At 43.3% G+C, this 19,277-nt stretch overlaps 1 protein-coding gene across 2 annotated transcripts in view; it reads left to right on the top strand.

The window, feature by feature from the left end:
- HIC2 (HIC ZBTB transcriptional repressor 2) overlaps positions 1-18,804 on the top strand; it is a 43,551-nt gene extending 24,747 nt beyond the window's left edge. For both annotated transcript variants that reach the window (XM_083149057.1, XM_083149065.1), the window contains exon 2: positions 10,852-18,804. In XM_083149057.1, the coding sequence (XP_083005183.1) occupies positions 10,852-12,508 (1,657 nt within the window). In that variant the 3' untranslated portion in view covers positions 12,509-18,804. The remainder of the gene's footprint in view (positions 1-10,851) is intronic.
- The last annotated feature ends 473 nt before the right edge of the window (positions 18,805-19,277 follow it).

Here is a 19,277-nt window from a genome sequence, read left to right as displayed (position 1 = left end):
GCCCCCTTTCGTTTCACTGCCCCCTTGGAAATAAAAAAAAAACCGCCCACCAGGGGGCACTACCGCCCAGGTTGAGAACCACTGATCTAAATCATGGAGGCCTACCCCGTCACAATATCGGGCAGCTGAATTTATAGTATATGCACTTAGGGCCTTATTTTTTATTATTTTCTTATATATTTTTTTTCATCTGCGCATGCGTAGCTTCGCAATGCGCAGGTGCGGCGACATTACACTGCTAACGGACGGGTCTCTCCGTGCGAAAAAACCTGTCCACAAGAGTACGGACATTGTGGGCGGCATGCAGGCGTTTTTAAGGGAGCGACCGGAATAATGAGGGAAACGGGACGTACACGGGGGTGTGCACCAAAAATGTACGGTGCTACAACCGCTCGATCGGCGAATGCACCGTGCATTTTGGCCCAAAAACAGGCGGACGCCAAAGATATCTCCAGACCTAGTGTTCCCCCTAGGAATTATAGGGGGCAGGGCGCTGGTTTGGCGGACCGGGCACGCCGACGTCACGGCGGGGGGCGTGCCCGAGCTGCCGCGTCACGCTAGGGGGCGTGCCCGGGCCGCCGCGTCACGCTAGGGGGCGTGCCCGGGCCGCCGCGTCACCCCAGGAGGCGTGCCCGGGCCGCTACGTCACCCCAGGAGGCGTGCCCGGGCCGCTACGTCACCCCAGGAGGTGTGCCCGGGCAGCCGCATCACCCCAGGAGGCGTGCCCGGGCCGCCGCATCGATGAAGGGGCTTGCCCGGCCATGACTACGTCACTGAGCTGCCGGGACGTAGCCATGGCCGGGCAAGCCCCCTTCAGCGATGCGACGGCCCGGGCACTCCGGCGGGCAGAATGCAGGCTGATTTAGCGGGGCGCTGCTAATGGGGCAGGGCGCATTTTGCCCTTTAAAAATCGAGCAGGGCGCAGCGCCCCGCTAAAACAGCCTAGCGGGAACACTAAGACCACCCCTAGAGATACCGTATGAGAACGGATGCCTGGGTCTGCTAATTAACGCTGATTGCTACTCAAACACATACACCTGAATGTAATAAGCAATGCTGCAGCCTATTAAGTGAACCATTATTTCACTACCTGCAAGCCACACACAGCCCTCAAACACATTGGAAGCATATCTTTGAACACTTCTCTACATGTAAAGGTTGGTTTAATTGTAGGTAATCACCTAATCACCTCCTCCCACTCCCGTGTCCAAGATTTCTCTCGCGCTGCCCCCCTGCACTGGAACAACCTCCCGCCACCCATCAGGCTATCTGATTCCCTTACCTCCTTCAAGCGCTCCCTCAAAACCCACTTTTTTCGACTAGCCTATCCCTCCTCCTAACCTCTTTTGATCCTCCTATCCTGCCTCCGTTCCCCTCCGTTCCTACTTATCCTATTGTATTTCGTTCGTCCACCCACCTATTTTTAGTATGTTAACTCTTATGAGCAGGGCCCTCCTTCCTCACGTACTCACCCTACCTCATTACCTCACCTGTGCTCCTGTCCTGTTCTTCCCTTCCTCTACTTCATCTTCGGTCTCCTTGACTATTTTGACACCTACTTCTGAACTGATGCTGATTTTAGTTCTACCAGCTATACCCCTATTTATACTGTATCTTTCTACACACCCTGTACGTTACCTTGTAATTTTTTTTTTTTTTTTTTTGCTATGTACGGCGCTGCGGACACTTTGTGGCGCCTTATAAATAAACGTACTACTACTAGGTAACATTCATTCTAAGACCTGCTTATATATGGCATGGTAGTTGGTTTATAACCATCTACACCCATTCAGTAAGTGGTTTTTATATACTTTAAAAAGCAGGACACTCAATTTACAGAAGTCGACGTGTTAACTTTTTCACTGTAACACCAACAGAACTTTTTTTTAAAGTAATGTGGGGACACATAGATAGTGATTAAAATGCCACATTAGAACATAACAAATATACATGTAATGAGGGCTAAAAAGTTGTTTTATTAGGGTGTTTATTAAGGTAGACAATTGAGTTAATATCAAACAATTATTGAATAACAATTAGAATAATTAACTGTCTTAATTATATTTGAAAGTCAAGATTTCCAGTGCCATATATGTGAAGGGCATGCCACTGTGCACGGACGTACGCTCACTCTCACGATCGGTGACACACGCTGAGTTTTCCATTGAAAAAAAGCGAGACCCGTCCGTGCAATGTGGTGTACGCTCAGATATACGCAAGATGTCGGTGGGGAAACGGACGATACCCGTCCGTATACAGTGGCTAAGAGGGTATCCATCAGTGTATGGTGGCGTATGCTCAAGTGTACGCCACTCCCCTTTGTCGGTGTTTGTGACTGTCCGTATGCGGATGTTTTGTGGGCGGACTTACGCTCACCGTCCGTTTACGGGAAACATACGGTGAAACGGACCGTATGTACCTTGCACCGACCGAATCAGAATAAGGCCCTTAATGTGTACTGTATTATGTATAGTCACCACCTTTGTTTGCAGCTTGTGATTTATGAAATGAGGGAATAGTTGTGCATGTGATGGTGAGCTGCCTGTCACACAATTTGTATTCTCACTGCCACTGCTGCGCCTCATCTAGTCACATTAGCATTAGGATGTTAATAGGGTTTGGCTGGTAACTGCTGATTGACCTTTTATTCTTCAGTTGAACAGCTGATATGTTTGGTCAGTGCTCCATTGGTGTAGCCGATGGACGATATAGTTAATAGATAGATTGGTGTGCATGGGAAATCCACCTGCACACCCAGAGCCAGCGGTGATTGACCGCTCAACTGAGCAGGCACATGTAAGTACATCAGGCTGTGTGTATAGAGAACACTGCCCGATCCGTACAGAGATATCCGCAGATCTATCTTCTAGTGTATTCGTACATCTGAGCTAAATGTGGATGTGTGGAATAGTCTGCCATACTGGGTGGAAATGTATACAGCATTATTATTTCACATTACGAGTGACCTTATGTATTACATGAAGTTGAAGGTGTGTGTTCTGCAGGCAGATTTACATCATCATGTGTCCTTATTTGTGTTGAATAATTTAGCAAAGTGTTATTTGCAATTACACTGCAGGACACTTAACGTGTAATTAGTTTTTGTGGAATGGGATCATTGGATAGACAGCAACTAGGGCGACATGGCTGAGGTTGGCAGGGTCATTCGGTGAACACAAGCATTAGGTTGACATGGGGTTTTTTTAACTTATTTGTCCAAAATGTTGACATGGGCACTGAAACAAAGCACTGCGTCACCTCACATGGCTCGCTGCGCTTCGGGCACGGTGCCTCACTACACTCGGCACACTATTTTATTCTCCCGCCATGCCCTAGTGGATGGTAGGGCATGAAATACCACCCGTCGGCACATGTCGTTGCCAAAATAAAACGGGGAAAAACCCCATGTCAACCTTTCCCCATGTTGACCTAACCCATATTGACCTTCCTGCATGTCGACCTAATGACCATATCCCATTTTTGTAGAGTGGTTTTGTTACTTCAGTAAACTTGATCTGTATTATACTGTGAATAAAATGAGATATCCTGTAATATCATCAGTATTCTGAACAGTCCAGTTTGCTGGTAATACAGATCTACAAATCTGTTATATGAGAGGTCTGTATGGTGTTGTGTGCAGCTTTTATAAAATAAAAATATATATATTTTTTTTTTTATATAGTTTGTTACATACGGTACTTGTTTCCTAGCACGGCCACACCGATTAAGATCGGGGTGGTCGTGCTGAAAAAAATCGGTCCATCGCATGCGATTTGGTCGCATGCGATGCGATCGACCGATCCGACCGATTTTTGACCCGATTTTTTTCATTAAATCCAATGTAAATTGGGTCCCTGGGACCCAATTTTACATTGGATTGAATGAAAAAAAATCCAAACCCCCCCAAATTGAAGCGCGTACACAGCGCCCCACGATAGACGGCAACCCGAAGCGTGGCGAGCGCAGCGAGCCCGCGAGGGGCGGCGGTACGCGTCCTCCGACCTTTTCATGCCCTACTATCCACTAGGGCGTGGAGTGAGAATAGAATAGTGTGGCGAGCGCAGCGAGCCACCGAGCCCGAAGCGTGGCGAGCCCCGCGAGGGGACGCGGATACCTTCACAGGTAATCGCGTCCCTTCGCGGCCTTCACAGGTGTCGGCGTCGCCACGGACACCTGTGAAGCCCGCGAAGGGACGCGTTTACCTGTGAAGGTATCCGCGTCCCCTCGCGGGGCTCGCTGCGCTCGCCACGCTTCGGGCTCGGTGGCTCGCTGCGCTCGCCACACTATTCTATTCTCACTCCACGCCCTAGTGGATAGTAGGGCATGAAAAGGTCGGAGGATGCGTACCGCCGCCCCTCGCGGGCTCGCTGCGCTCGCCACGCTTCGGGTTGCCGTCTATCGTGGGGCGACGACGGGGACATTTTTAATGTGAAATGGGTCATATTGACCCATTTCAAATTTTTTAACATTTTTACACCATTTCAATGTTAAAATTTTTTTTAACATTGAATCCTATGTAAAAATCGGGTGCATCGCGTCGCATCGCGTCGGGACCAATGTTAATGGTCCCGACCGACGCGATGCCCCCGATATTTTACCGTTCCCGACAAGATTTCAATGTTAAAAATTTTTTTAACATTGAAGTCAATGCAAATATCGGGGGCATCGCGTCGGTCGCGTCGGGACCAATGTTAATGGTCCCGACCGACGCGATGCCCCCGATTTTTGTTTCCTAGCCGGCAAAATGGACCTGATTTCAAAAGAAATCGGGTCCATCGGGCTAATCGTGTCCCTTAATTAAGGGACACGATTAGTTACGATTGTGGCCGTGCTAGGAAACAAGTACCTTACATACAGTTAAAGATATTTAGAACTAGATGTGATTACATATTGCTTGGCTGTGTTACCTCAAAGTCCCCCCTCCTGTCCTGCTATAGGATCAGTCCACTGCTTCCTGCTGAGCCTGGCAGCCTGCACTTCTGCGCGCAACACACATTTTCCAGAGTCTGTGTGGTCTCTTTTGTCCAGTCTCCTTGCTACGCAGTGCCCGCCTGTGCCAGCTGCTTTTCTGAGGAAGGGGAAAAGAAAAGGTGGTGGTTTATTTTTCACTTTTCTCTTCTGCATGTCCCTTTTCATCCTATGGCACTTTAAAACTAAAAAAACAAGGACCCCAACAAGTAAATTGGTTGTCATGCTATTTGTGCATTTTCAATCAAGCTTGTTTCTTTCAAATATATGCAACCCACCTAAAAACAAATTGCACCCCTCTCCAGCACCACCCAAAAAGGAAAAATAAAAGATGGCTAAATCTCAAGAGGAGGGAGGAGAGAGATGTCCTTCCACCTCATACAAACAAAATGGGAGGCAGCCCTTGAATGGGAGTAGCACAACAATGGAGCATATGGCAGAAGACTGCTTATTGGGCGTTATTAGCGTAGCAGTGTAAAGTACACGCTGGTATTCAGTTGATTTGATACATAAATGAGCTACTTGTGGATTTACATGCAGCCTTCAGTGCATGGATTAGTTTATGTGCTGGTCACTATTTAAGGGAGATGTCCTCTTGCTTTATGGGCCTCTCCTGTGCAAGTCCTTTCGTCGCATGCTGCATTTTCCTTATGGCTATATTCCATTTATTTATCACATCCATGACCACTTTAAGAGACAGATGTACTAAGCCTTGCAGAGCGATAAAGTACCAACCATCTATTAACTGTCATTTTTCAAACTCACCCTGTAACATGGCAGGAGAAGATTTGGGTGGTAGTTGATCTCTCTGCACTTTATTGCATTCCAAGGCTTAGTACAGCTCCACATATGTCTATCCAACTGTACATGTACCCCATCAAATAAATTAAAACTGGACAATATTGTTTTATCTTTCGGTCCTGGTAGTTACAGGTTAAACCAGTGTGGTTTTGCTTGCATGTAGAATACACACCTCGCTGGGATTGGTGAACTAGGATATAACCTGTAATGAGACTGTTCAGGTACTAGTAGCTCTCTCCCCATAAATCTACGGTGAGATTTTGACTAAATAGTCAAAATCTCCTAGGTTAGCCTAAATCACCCAGTGCTTCTCCTGCTTAGATTCCTACACCAATGGGGCCTTAAGAGGGGGGGGGGGGGGGGGAATTGAGCTGGCGGGGGGACTCAGGGAATTGAGCTGACTTAATTTGACTAGAAATGCCCCTGACTCGACTGAATCGCTTAGTCAAAATCTTCAGTGCATCTAGTCAAAATTGCTTACATTAAATTGGCCATTAGCTAATCTCATCATGTGTACAGAATGATGATGAATCTTGTAGCACAGACTGCTATAATTATCTATTAACCTGTTTTTTTTATTATTATTTCTCTTTAGCATTAAGAACGTTTTCTTTTTAATTTCCATCTTCTTAAGCCGTGTACCCGTGGTAAAATATTGGCTAATGGACAGTTTTGACTAGATGCACTGGATATTTTGACTAATGATAGAATGTTAGACTGTGCAGTGAAGGCAATTTTGACTAGGTCATGAAGGGGCATACACACGGGGTGATTTTGAACCACATTTCTAAGTGGTCTGACTGGAAGCACGGATCGCTCCGTATATATGTTGACTGCAATGCGTGGTGCCGTGCGTCACTATCGTCCGCAGAGGTAGACAGTAGCAATGTCTATCCTGCTAGATTTGCTGAGTTTTGACTATAAAAAGCCACGCTCGACGCACACCGTGGGTGCTGAGCAGCCTGTGCAGCGATGCGTACTGAGCGATCCACATGGGCAGCAGTTGCCCCATGTGTACGGGGCTTCAGCAGGAGAAAAACTGAGATTTTTGGTGAACCCTCTGAAGCTCCAAAGCTGGGGGAAGACCTGACTAAAAGTGTGCACACAGTGAGATTTTGACTAGATTCTCATAATTTGAGCATGTCTGGTTTTCCCCAGCTTTGGAGCTTCAGATTCTCTATCCTGTATACGGTTTGTCTCTTTTTAATCTATTTATGTCCTCCTCTTTTTTTTTTTTTTATATAATATACTTTCTCTTTCTACTCAAATCTGCCTCTGTCTCTTGCTAGCTGGCTCTTGCATGCTCTCTCCCTCTCTCTCTCTCTGGGCCCCGCAGGCAAGCCTTTGCATATGGTTTAAATTGACTGCGAACCTTGTCAGCTGAACTTTGCTTGACTCGGAGTAGTTTGTGCTGTAGCTTGGGCAGTGTTTGTGCATTTCTGACTTATGTGTCTTGCCTCTTCATTTTGCAGTATAAAAGCAGTTTCCTCCTCCTTGTTCATTGCTTGTGATAATGCAGAACACATTGTAGTGTACAGCACTGTATCCAGTCAGGATTGTATTAGTTATAGGACTATCCAGCACATGGGAACACATTGCATACAGCAACTCATGTAGGAAAGGGGGGTGGCTTGTTATTCAATTATTCCAACATTCCACCTATGAATTCTCCATTGATTACATATTTAAAAGTTCTCTTGTATATGAAGATGTTTGCAGAACATGACTGCTTGTGCTTATTGATTATTCACCTTATTATTCTCTGCTGCTAATTATTTGGGGTTCATTTGCTGTGAGCGCAGATCTGTGACAAGTTTGAATCATCATGAAGGACTTATTCAAAATGATAATGGTGGGAAAAGAAATGAGCAAACTGTTATTATGAATCTGGAATGTGCTGTAAGTGACAAGGAAATCACACCTTGATCAAGCGGTATATTTGTCAATTGACCTTAAAAACTAGTTTTAAATGCAAGCCTATCCAGGTTAACATGAACACCACGCTAGATCAGGGGTTCTCAAACTCAGTCCTCACGACCCCACGGGTGCATTCGTTACTCATTGACACATTTTAAAAGATCCACAGGTAGAGCTAATTTCACTTGTGATTCTGTGAGGGGACGTGTATACTAGAGGACCATCATCTACTGCTCTTCATCTCCATTCCTATGAAATTACATTGTCTAATACCCCATTCACACCGCCGACCAGGCAATTACCCTGCGTTTTTGAGTGCCGGGTAATTTTGTTGGGTGCAGTCTGACCCCAGTTTATACCAGAAGCAAATTACCTAGTTTAAAACTTTTCAACCCGGGAATTTGCAGAAAAACCAGGGGTTTTCTACGGTGTGAAGGGGTTAACCTGGGTTTTAAATCCCCGTTTTGCCACCCCTGTTCAAGAGCAGAGTCGGTGACCCAGGATTTAAAACTAGGGTTGACCATTTCACACACACAAAAAAAAACCTGGGTTTTTAAGCAAATTCCTGGGTTGAAAAGCTTTAACCCGGTAATTTTGCTTCTGTGTGAATGGGGTATAATAAACCACCTGATCCATATGTAGTGCCGTTGTCCTCCAAAAGTGGTTTCCAGATTTACATACTGGTTTCACCTGTGTGGGCATGTTACCAGAGAGAACTAGTGATGTGACTGTTCCTTTGTGCCTTTGCAGACTACTTAAACCGCTCTCACATCGCAAATTTATTTATTTATTAACAGTTTCTTACATAGCGCATACGTATTACGCAGCACTTTACAGAGAAAATTTTGGATTGTGGGAGGAAACTGGAGTATACAAACTCCACACAGGTGGGGATAGAACCCATGACCTCAGCGCTGAGAGTCAGTAATGCTAACCATTACACCGTCCGTGCTGCCCCAAATGCCGAGATGCACCCGGGATTTGGACTGTCCTAGAGCGATCTGGCATTTGCGAGGTGAAGCACCCCTCAGGGGAAGTCACATGGGGCGGGGGTGCTTCATCACGGGTGCGGGGATGAGGTAGCACTTGGAACTGACACTGCCTCCTCCCCACAGTGTAACGGGACCTGGCTCACTTACCGGGTAAAACCCTTCTTTTAACACGAGTTGGAGTGCCGGGTTGCTGGACCCGTTTTTTTCCGGTTGGCTTTTTTGCACCACTCGGTGACCCGGGTCGACCCGGCAACAACCCAGGTCAGACTTGGGTTATTTGTGTGGCGTGAAAGGGGTATTACTGTACTGGCCGTGTTCTGGTTTTGTTTTTAAGAATCTGTGTGTGTGTGTGTGTGTGTGTGTGTGTGTATATATGTATATATATATATATATATATATCTCTATCTCCACAAACCCGGTCGCCATGGTGACCAGATTTTGCTTCTTGGTGACCAGTTTTGCCAGGAAGCAGTACTCCCCAGGTAGATTGACTTTAAAGTCAAATAGCAGGCCCCATGGAGGATTATACTGTTGGCTATAACATACAGCACCACAGCAGCTGGCAGAGTAGTGCACAACTCACCTGGCTGCTGCTGTATCAGAGCAGGTCTGCAGTGTGGCTATTAAGCACGGAGCTACAGTGGTAGCTCCTGATTGGCTCTGGAGCCGTCTTGACTTTTCAAATAGTCGTGCTGCGGATCTGCTTTGTGCTCTGATACAGCAGCAGCCGGGTGAGTTGTGCGCAGCTCTGCTGGCTGCTGCGGCGCTGGATGTTATAGCTAACAGTATAACCCACCGCGGGGCCGCTGCTCACGTGTCCGATGACAGGGGCACCAGAGGCTGCTGCAACTGCTCCTGGACGGAGTCCTGATATGATTATCCGCCACGGGGACCCGATGCTTAAGTGTCTGATAGCAAAGACACCAGAGGCTGCTACCAGCACTCCTGACAGAATAAACTCTGCCAGGACTCGCTGCTCAGTACAGTAAACAGCACTGCTTCTATTGGGAAGGAGGGGATGGGGAAATGGAGAGGGGGGTACTGGGGGGTATAAACAGTGATGCCTGTGTCACCCTCTGCTTCTCTCACACTGCCACTCACTGCCTCTCCCTTTCACCCATTTTCCATCAGTCTCCCTGTCACTCACTGCTTATTCTGTCACACTCTATCTATCCCTTTCACCTACTCTTGGTCCCCCTCTGCCTCTCCCTATTACCCACTGCTGCTTCCTGTCAGTCACCCCCTGTTTGTCATCCTTTTTCTCTGCAACACCCCCTGCCTCTCCCTGTCCACCTCCTACCTTCTCATCCACTATCCTGTAATGGTGCACCCCCACCTTGTCATTTTTTCTGGATCTGCCCCTGCCTGCTATCAATGTGGCATAATATGTAATGGACATTATGGCGTGTGGTATTATATATAATGGGCATCACCGTGTGTGGCATAAGGTGCAATAGGCATTACGGTGTTTGGTATACTGTGTAATGGGCATTATGGCATGAAGTATAATATGCAATAGGTGTTACGGCATGTGGTATCATGTGTAATGGGCATTGCGGCATGTGGTATAATATCTAATGTGTGTTTGACATGTCCTGGCTCCTACATTTTGAAAAAAATATTCGAGCCCTGATATATGTATTTAAGAGCCAGTGGGCCGAATTCATACTTGATCACAAAGCACTTTTTAAGAAATGGACAAAACTGTGTTGCACCGCAGGTCTGGCAAATGCAATATCTACAGAGAGATTTGGGTGGGGTGTGTTCAAACTGAAATCTAAATTGCAGTGTAGGAATAAAGCGGCCAGTATTGACCCTGCACATAAAAAAAAAAAAAAAAAACTCCTCCAAATCTAAAACTCTGTGCATTCCAGTTTCCCCATCTGCAGTGCAAATGGTTTTGTCCATTTCAGGAAAAAAATGTTTTGTGATCAAGTCTGAATAAGGCCCCATCATTGTCATGAAATACTCTATTGCTACAAGTTGATTTATTCACTGGTTAGATATACATTGTTGAAATACCGGTATGTACCCAGCTTAACAAAGATACTCCAGACTGTTTACAGCTTAACAGCCATTATCTGTCTTATAATGGATTTAGACCATATTGAAATTAAACCTGGAATGTGGAGTGTATCTTTGCTAATTCTTATTTTTTTGTTGTTTCCCTCAGGCAGAGCACATTGAATGAGAAGGGGGAAATGGATCTGCCAAACCATGCCAAACAACTGCTGCTTCAGCTGAATCAGCAACGAGCCAAAGGTTTCTTATGTGATGTCATCATAGTGGTTGAAAATGCCCTGTTCCGAGCTCACAAGAACATCCTTGCCGCCAGCAGCATGTACTTTAAGTCTCTTGTTCTTCATGACAACTTGATCAATCTTGATACGGATATGGTTAATCCAGCTGTTTTCCGCCAGATTCTGGACTTTATCTACACCGGTAAACTTTTGACATCCGACCAGCCAGGAGAGCAGAACTTCAGCGCCCTACTTACTGCAGCAAGCTACCTCCAGCTTCATGACTTGGCGACTCTTTGCCGGAAGAAATTGAAGCGTGCTGGGAAGCCATTTGTTGGAAAGCTTGGAATACCCAGCATAGGCCGTGTTGGAAGAAGTCACAGGCTTTCCAATACCCCACTTGCTCACATGCGATTTTCTGGGTCCTTGGATGGCAACAAGGGCTCTAACTCAAATGAGTTGTCCAAAGCTGCAGGGCAAGAAGAAGAGGTGTTTATTAGCAACCCCAAGCTAGAAAATAACCACCCTTTAAGTCGAGGTACAGGGAGCAATAGCAGCCTCAATAACAGCATTAATGGGAGCGATCATGAGCTAGGTCTTGACCTTTCTAAGAAAAGCCCGTCCCTACCTGCACAAGAAGAGAATGTACAAGCAGACGGTCATGCAGGCAGTCCAAAAGCTGTCTCAGCATCTGTAGCCAATAGTGCCTCATACGAAGAATCCGCCCTCCAAAAAAGAGACAGCGAACCAATGGAAGTAGAGGAAAACCACTCTGAATCCGGGCCAAAGAAAAACTTCCGCCACAACTCACGTAAAAAAGAGTGGGATAGGAAAGAGGGGGAAATGTCTCCAAAGGAAGGTGAACCTATGCCCAATGGAGTTATTGTGGGGCCTATGTCAATGGAAAGAAATTCCATTGGAGGCTATTCGTCTGAGCAGAGTTTCCATTGTAAGGAGGAGGTGGAAAATGGCAAAGACATCAGTGAGGAGAGTGGACATAGTGAGAATGAAAGTGAGCATCCCAGTGCCAACTATGTTTACAGACAAGATGGATTTGACACTGTGCCATTTGGTGACAACCTGTATGTCTGTATCCCTTGTGGAAAGGGGTTTCCTAATTCTGAGCAACTAAATGCCCATGTGGAAACCCACACTGAAGAGGAGCTATATATCAAAGAAGAGGATTCCTACTGTAAGGAAGAAGCAGAGGATTTGTCCACTCCAAACACAACCTTTCCTAATGAATCTCGGCCATTCAAGTGCTCGGTGTGTGAGAGGAGCTATAAAGACCCAGCCACTCTACGGCAGCATGAGAAAACGCACTGGCTGACCCGTCCCTTTCCTTGTAACATCTGTGGCAAGATGTTCACACAACGAGGAACCATGACCCGCCATATGAGGAGCCACTTGGGCCTCAAACCCTTTGCTTGTGAAGAATGTGGGATGCGCTTTACCAGGCAATATCGACTGACCGAGCACATGCGCGTCCACTCAGGGGAAAAGCCCTATGAATGTCAGCTCTGCGGGGGAAAATTCACCCAGCAGCGCAATCTGATAAGTCACCTGCGTATGCACACCTCCCCAACCTAAACCAAAGACATGTGACACCCTAAGAATGTGCTTCTCTTGTGCACACAAATACACAAACCAATTTACCTTCCTGATGGCTTGCTGCTTTAAGGGTACCAGTTTTCCAGTTATGTTGCATCAAAGATGGTAGAAAGGGGACGTAAAGCCTCCTCTGAGCTTTAACATGTAACGAACTGCAACAACATTTCAAGTTATGGTACAGTGGAAGCCTAGTATGTGTCACCTCCACTTCTTTCAATGAAGGGTAAATTTCAACCCCCATCATTCTTCACCTCTTTGTCCTCAGGACCTACACAAAGACTTCAAGAGCCCTCTTGCTAAGAATTGGCTGTAAAGTTATGGCATGAAGCTGGTGAAATTACCATGTTTTATTGTGCGAGGAGGCACCCTGGTACTTACAGTCATGCTTACATATGGGTTTGAAGGTGTGTTTTGGATTAGGGACTTCTTGGTGTAGGGTCCCTGAAAGTATGTTGTTAAGAACCCTGCTTTGTCCACACCTTTCTACATCTGTCCAGCCTTAAGGGGTGCTGGCCTCCTAATTGTATCCATGAATGAAAACCAAGGAAACCTCACAACTCCCTCTCCTGGTTACCACTGTGGGCATCTGCATAGCATCATGCCAAGTTGCCCCATTTCTTACACCAATGCATAAATGGCTGAAGGCAGGCTGGCACTTTTCTGGGGCACTTGGTAACCCATGGCTGTGAATTCTTTGCATGTTCCTTCTTGGTATCTTATTCCTGAAGGCCCTTTTCTCCACAGACTGGAAACTAACTTTTGCCCAACAGTTGCACCCAAGTGAGCCAGTGGGAGGGAGATTTTTATTTTGTTTTTTTGTACCCCACCTCTACTTTTTATTTTTACTTTATTTTTTTTTTCATGTCAGTAATAGGTACGTGTCTCTGTACTGGGCTGTGGGAGACTTATTTTGAATTACATATTGAATCTGTGAATTTTTGAACTGGAAGTTTAAGGTTAATATTTGGGGTGGTGGGTTAGGATTCTTTCTTTCACTACTCAATTTTACATTATTGAGCTTTCCGTGTAAAGATGATGAGCTCAGGACATGGTAACTCATTCTCTTCATCAGAGGGCTCCCAGTGCTTGGTTACAGTGCACAATGTCCTGCTTACATGACTCAAAAAGTGTTAGGATGGTAGGAGGTTATCAGTATCTCCAACCCACACACCTCCAGAAAATAGGAAAAGAAAATCTACTTTGACAGACTGGCTTTTATCTTTAGCCTATCTGTAAGGAAAGAGGGTTCGAACCATATTGCTGTTCATGGTGACTTGTCACCGACTCGGTACTCCTGTGTGTTTGTGTGCGTGTGTCTCAGCCTGTTTTGGCTGTGTATGTAGTGACATGTGAGATGGAAGGATGCGATGAACTGGTCACTTTTTGCTACCTCTTGAACTCTTGATAAGTAAGCTTTTGCATAGGTTTTTTTTTTTTTTTTTTTGCTGTAAGTAAATGTATACAGTTAGAACATTTTAAATTAAATGAGAAACCTTAAAAACAGAAGACTGTCAGGAATTTGCCACCCTCTCCTCTATGTTTATGGTTACAAATTCTGATCCCAAATAAAGACAGAATCCAAAGAAATCCATTCTGAATGAAACCAAAATAATTACCAACCCCTTTCTTAAACTCAACCGGCCTCTCTGTCAACTGTAACTACTAAGATATGGATTGCATGGCTTCTTCTCTAGAGAAGGAGTTGCACATGGTCGATAATGCTGGTATTGAAAAGTAGTCTGTAATATGTAAATGAATAGTTCTATTGACCGTAGAGGTTTGCAGGGGTATAACTTTCTTCACCTCTGAATCTTTGGTTCAGTTTTCCCTTTAGAACAAGGTCATGCAGAGGTATTATCTCTACTGCATTAGTAGGGGCTATTTATTTTGAAAGCCCAATTTCCCCCAACTCTCAATTTGCACTGCAGCTGGATCTGGTGCAGTATAGGCTACATCATTCGTATCTACCAACACGTGTCAACGCTGTTTATATCTGGATGGAACTTTTCCAATGCATGTGAAATACTCTTGGAGGGAATACATGTAATCTTTTTAATTAATTAACCAAATGAATCCTTTAATTAACCAAAGTGTTACATAGTCTCCCAGTATCTCTGCTGCTGTATGAAGCAAATCCAAAACTATGACTTCCCAAACAAATGCGTACCTTTTACCATCACGGTAATTGCAGAATCCAAGTTTACTTTTGTCTTTTATGACCAAAAATGTAAAACTAAAGAAATGAGTCTGATTCAGCTGCAAACCAATATCTTCCGTCTGATAATGTGGTGGGAGAATTTTTTATTTTTTATTTAATGTTCAGTCCTCTGGCATAGCCAAATCCAAACATGTAATGGTGTAATAAGAGAATTCTAAATAGAGAAACTGCCCTCACATCTTCCTACAATGTTATAGTTGTGCTTGTAGCGTGGAAGCAATATTGAATGCTTACTCCTAACTGCTTGTCTGATTTGCATTAGGGGTGATTCCTCGTTCTTTAGCAGCAGCTTTGTATACGGTCGTTTTGTAGATGAAATGTCTCCAAACATTTTCTCTACATAATGTCTGAGTATCCCTTAGATCAGGCATGTCCAAACTGTGGCCCTCCAGCTGTTGTGAAACTACACATCCCAGCATGCCTTGCCATAGTTTTAGTATTCCCTAAAAATGTCGCAAGGCATGATGGGACGTGTAGTTCACAACAGCTGGAGGGCCATAGATTGGACATACCTGCCTTAGATCTTTAAATCCATGTTCCAAGCCACTTGACTTTAGTTAGCATTGTAGGGATTTATATTACAGGTAAGTTTCTGGTGCGATCCAATTGCTCCCATGGTACACCTGCAACTAGCTGATTTCTGCTGGCACCCTCAAAGTGTAAGCAGAAATAAGTGCTATCTTGTGTACCCTGGGCTAGTGGCGGGCGGGCTTACCTCTCATACCTAGGAGATACAGTTTATTGCAACTAAGCCTGGGCATTAGTTGCAGCAAAGTGTACTTACTAGTGTAAGTGCCAGGCGCAATGCAATTGAATAACCCAGGAGCTAAATCCTGTTGATGCTAATTGACTTGTTTCCCATAGATCGTACAGTGTGAGAGATGAGCAACCAGCAAATGATCTATACAGTTCTGATGCAGTTTTTGAGATTATAATAGCTTATTGGGCACACACAGAGGAGGGCAAAGCATAGGAGCAATGCTGGCCTGCAGAATATGGCTGCATGTGCCATATAAACAGAAATCAATAAATAAAAGCAATAACCAATAAGCAGAAAATATCCATTGACCTGTGTTCGAACAATCATTAGCCATTGACGGGACTGAACTTTTTTAAAGTGAATTTGTTGTATATAGACCTTGACACACATTCTAGTTGAGAGTAATGGGGAGATGTGGTGCTGTAGGAGACAGATATGAAATACATTTACAGCCTTATTGAAAAAGCATATGATGGTCATTTTTTATTTTTTACAATGAATGTAGTTTTTTTTTTTGGGAGGGGGGGGGCCCTTTACAGGGCGTCTGTCATAATTAACTGATATTATATTAGTGTTTGTTTCCACGGAAGGGGGTTATAACAAAATTATGGGTATAAATGGATTCCAAGTCCATATCCTCCAAGTAACCCCTGACCAACAACAAAAAAAATCCTTCCTTTTAAATCTCATAATTGATCTCCCTCCTGTAACTTCCTGCAATGACCTCATGGTTTGACAACTAACAGTTTGCTCCTAGGGCAGCTGTACAATACAGTCTTTCAGGTTTTTTTTTTTTTTTGGGGGGGGGGGGCGCCTCATAGTCTTAAAAATAGAACTGTACAACCAATGTTTTTTTTATCAGTCCATAACAAAAATTGGCACGGCAATTATTGATTACGGTAATTTCATAATGATAAATTTCTCATTAGAAACCATTCAAGCAAACATAAATTCGGACTACACCTTCACTTGTGTATATCTGAAAGATTTTGGCTTAGAATATTTAGCTATTTATCAGTAATTTCTTTTTTCGTATATATTTTTTTTCTCAGCACTTATCGACACAAAGTCTGTGTATAGTTGAGCATTGTACAAATTTATAAATTTTTTTTTTTTTTTTTTTAAGCTAGCTGTGTAAGTTTGTGTTCTAAAGATTGAGTTAAAAAGGAAAATGCATTTCCAAACTGTGACAACATAAATAACAATATTTCTGAAACTTCAGGGACTGGCTACCTCCGGGCACCAAACTATCAGCCACATTTCTATGACATAGTATTGTATCAAACATTTTTCTGTATTTTATGATAAAAGCAAAACACTAGTTTCATATTAAAGCAAATTTTAAGAGTTTTGGGACCTGGGTGGAGGGGTTGGGAGCTAGAGGGAGTTATATTCTGCATATGAAAATTGTGTTGTAAATGGTAAAATAAAAATGCAGCAGTTTCACAATGTAAATGGCAGGCAGTGGGAAAATGCTTGCTTAATTCCTGAATTAATACTATTTTTTTTATTTTTATTTTTTGTCGGAGTAACAGGAAACCATTTTTAAGATGTGTAAACCATAAACAAGGATGTATTATAATACCAGAAAAAGAAAACACAAAAAATAGCTTGTACCCAAATCCATAAACTATTTTTAAACCAAAGCACATTTTGAAGATACCAACTGGGCTCAGAAAAAAAAAAAAGGAAGAAAAAAAAAAACAAAGAAAAAAAAAAACAACCAAGAAATGGACTATTTATATTTATCTCATTGTTTACATAAATCTTTACAGTTTCAGACCTCAGCAGTAGACCAGTCAAAATTAATTCCACATTTTCCATGGGTTTTCAGTGGCCTCCTTGCTTTTCATGTTTGGGAATCCTGGTTTATAAGTATTACATGACAAAGTCTTATTTGTAGACTAATAAAACTTATATATGGGTGTAATATTCTTTTTAGTGTGAAGATATACTACTACCGTGGTGGTGGTGGTTGTGGGATTTACATTCCCTTTTAGGGTGCGGGATACCCTGATAATGGGTTGTGTAAATGACTCTTGAAATGACCAATGTACAGGCTGCCAAGTTTTTGCTGTCTGAAAAGGCCGAATTTGGAACGCCAAAAAGCGCATTGCATTGAATAATGCTTGTATAAACATATCATGGGTTTCTTTATTTTATCGGCAGTGTTAACAATTTGTTGTTCATGGTACCTACTTGTGATGTTAAGTCTTGGCCAAAACAGCATGCCTGGTCTCTGTTCTTTTTGCTGTGAACAAGTTTCCCACCTAGGGGCATTTTGCCTTCCCTTGGATGCCACTAAAACGGAGTTCTAAATTTTTAAGACTACAGTTGACTGCATTATAACCCACCAAATTGGCATTCCTTAAAAAACTTCCAATTAAAATTTCGATCTATAGTGTCTAAAACCGATGGTATGTGTCTTTTTTTTTTTTTTTTTTTTGCCTATGGGTAATACATTATTAATTTTGTCTGGTCTTCAATAACTAATCAAAATATGGTGCAGACTTTTGCAGTGTTCGTTTTGTTTCACTATGTATGTGCAGTTCTGAATGTATTTATTTCACAACTCCTCCTGGCAGCATCAAAGAGGCAGGGTGGTTCCCCATCCATTCCGCCTTGCTACTAATCTTCTCTTCAGTTTATTAGACGTCCTTCTGGAAGGGCTAAGTAGAGGCTGCCACGTAGGGTTAAGATCCTTATACTGCCATAGGCCTGCAAACACTATAAGGTGCCTGTGGCAGGATAATAGTTTTAAAGACTAAAGGATTTTGGAAAGAAAACAAAAAGCAAACAAACCTAAATATCCTCAGAGACTTAACAACAAATAGCCATAAATCACCAAGCAGGACTTTCTGTAGCTCTTCTGTTTCATACTGGATATCTTCTGTAATTCTTTATTGTTATTGTTACAATGTCACTTGCTTCATTTGGTATAAATATATATGTATATTTTTATTTTTCTTGAAGATGTTTTCTTTCCCTTTTTTCTGTTTTGACAATGTACTAATTCCTTCAGTCCCTCAGGTACAAGAGGTAGGATGAGGCCAAGAAGGAGCTAGTCCCTAAATTTAAATACAAAGCTATTGGACAACACCATACCTCCTCCCAACTGTAATAGTCTGATGGATTGGTCTATAAAATAGTGTTACTTGGTTGAGAGCAGATCACATTTTTGTCTGTTTAGATTTAGAATGATGGCTTTAGGTGTTGTTTTACTGATATAAAAGATGTACATAGTATGCCAAATATACAGATTAGCAAAACAATAGCCTATTTGTGTAAAAAAATAAATTCTGTCTTTTCTCATTAGTATAGACATTGGTTGTTTTTGGTGTGAAACTTTTTTTTTTTTTTTTAGGTTTATTTTAATGGGTCAGACAGTGATTAAAAATATCATGGTTAAGCTGCCTCTCTTGCTTTCAGGTTTGGTTTATGGAGATCTGTGCTTGTGTTTCTGTTTAAAACTAGTTGATATTGCCCAGCCCAATAACTTTTTCTAGTCTGTAAATTTGCCAAATTACTGGCATTGTGCCCTGGTTCGATATGGATGTAGTGCTGATTATAGCTGCTGCATCTTAAATGTGCACCAGCGTTTTAGTTTGATTCGTTACACATTCATTTAAAATGGCTCATATTTGTGATAGGACCTCGAAAACTTAATACATGTTGCTCATCAGCATTTACAAATATATGTAAAAGCCACAATTTAGAGGCACAACTTGTGGTTTATATAAGAGGAACCACACACTCCCCTTTTCTGATCA

The sequence above is a fragment of the Crinia signifera genome, chromosome 1 (genome assembly GCF_055691185.1).
Source record: "Crinia signifera chromosome 1, ASM5569118v1, whole genome shotgun sequence".
Taxonomy (NCBI): Eukaryota; Metazoa; Chordata; class Amphibia; order Anura; family Myobatrachidae; genus Crinia; species Crinia signifera.
This window is presented reverse-complemented; position numbering and strand designations above follow the sequence as displayed.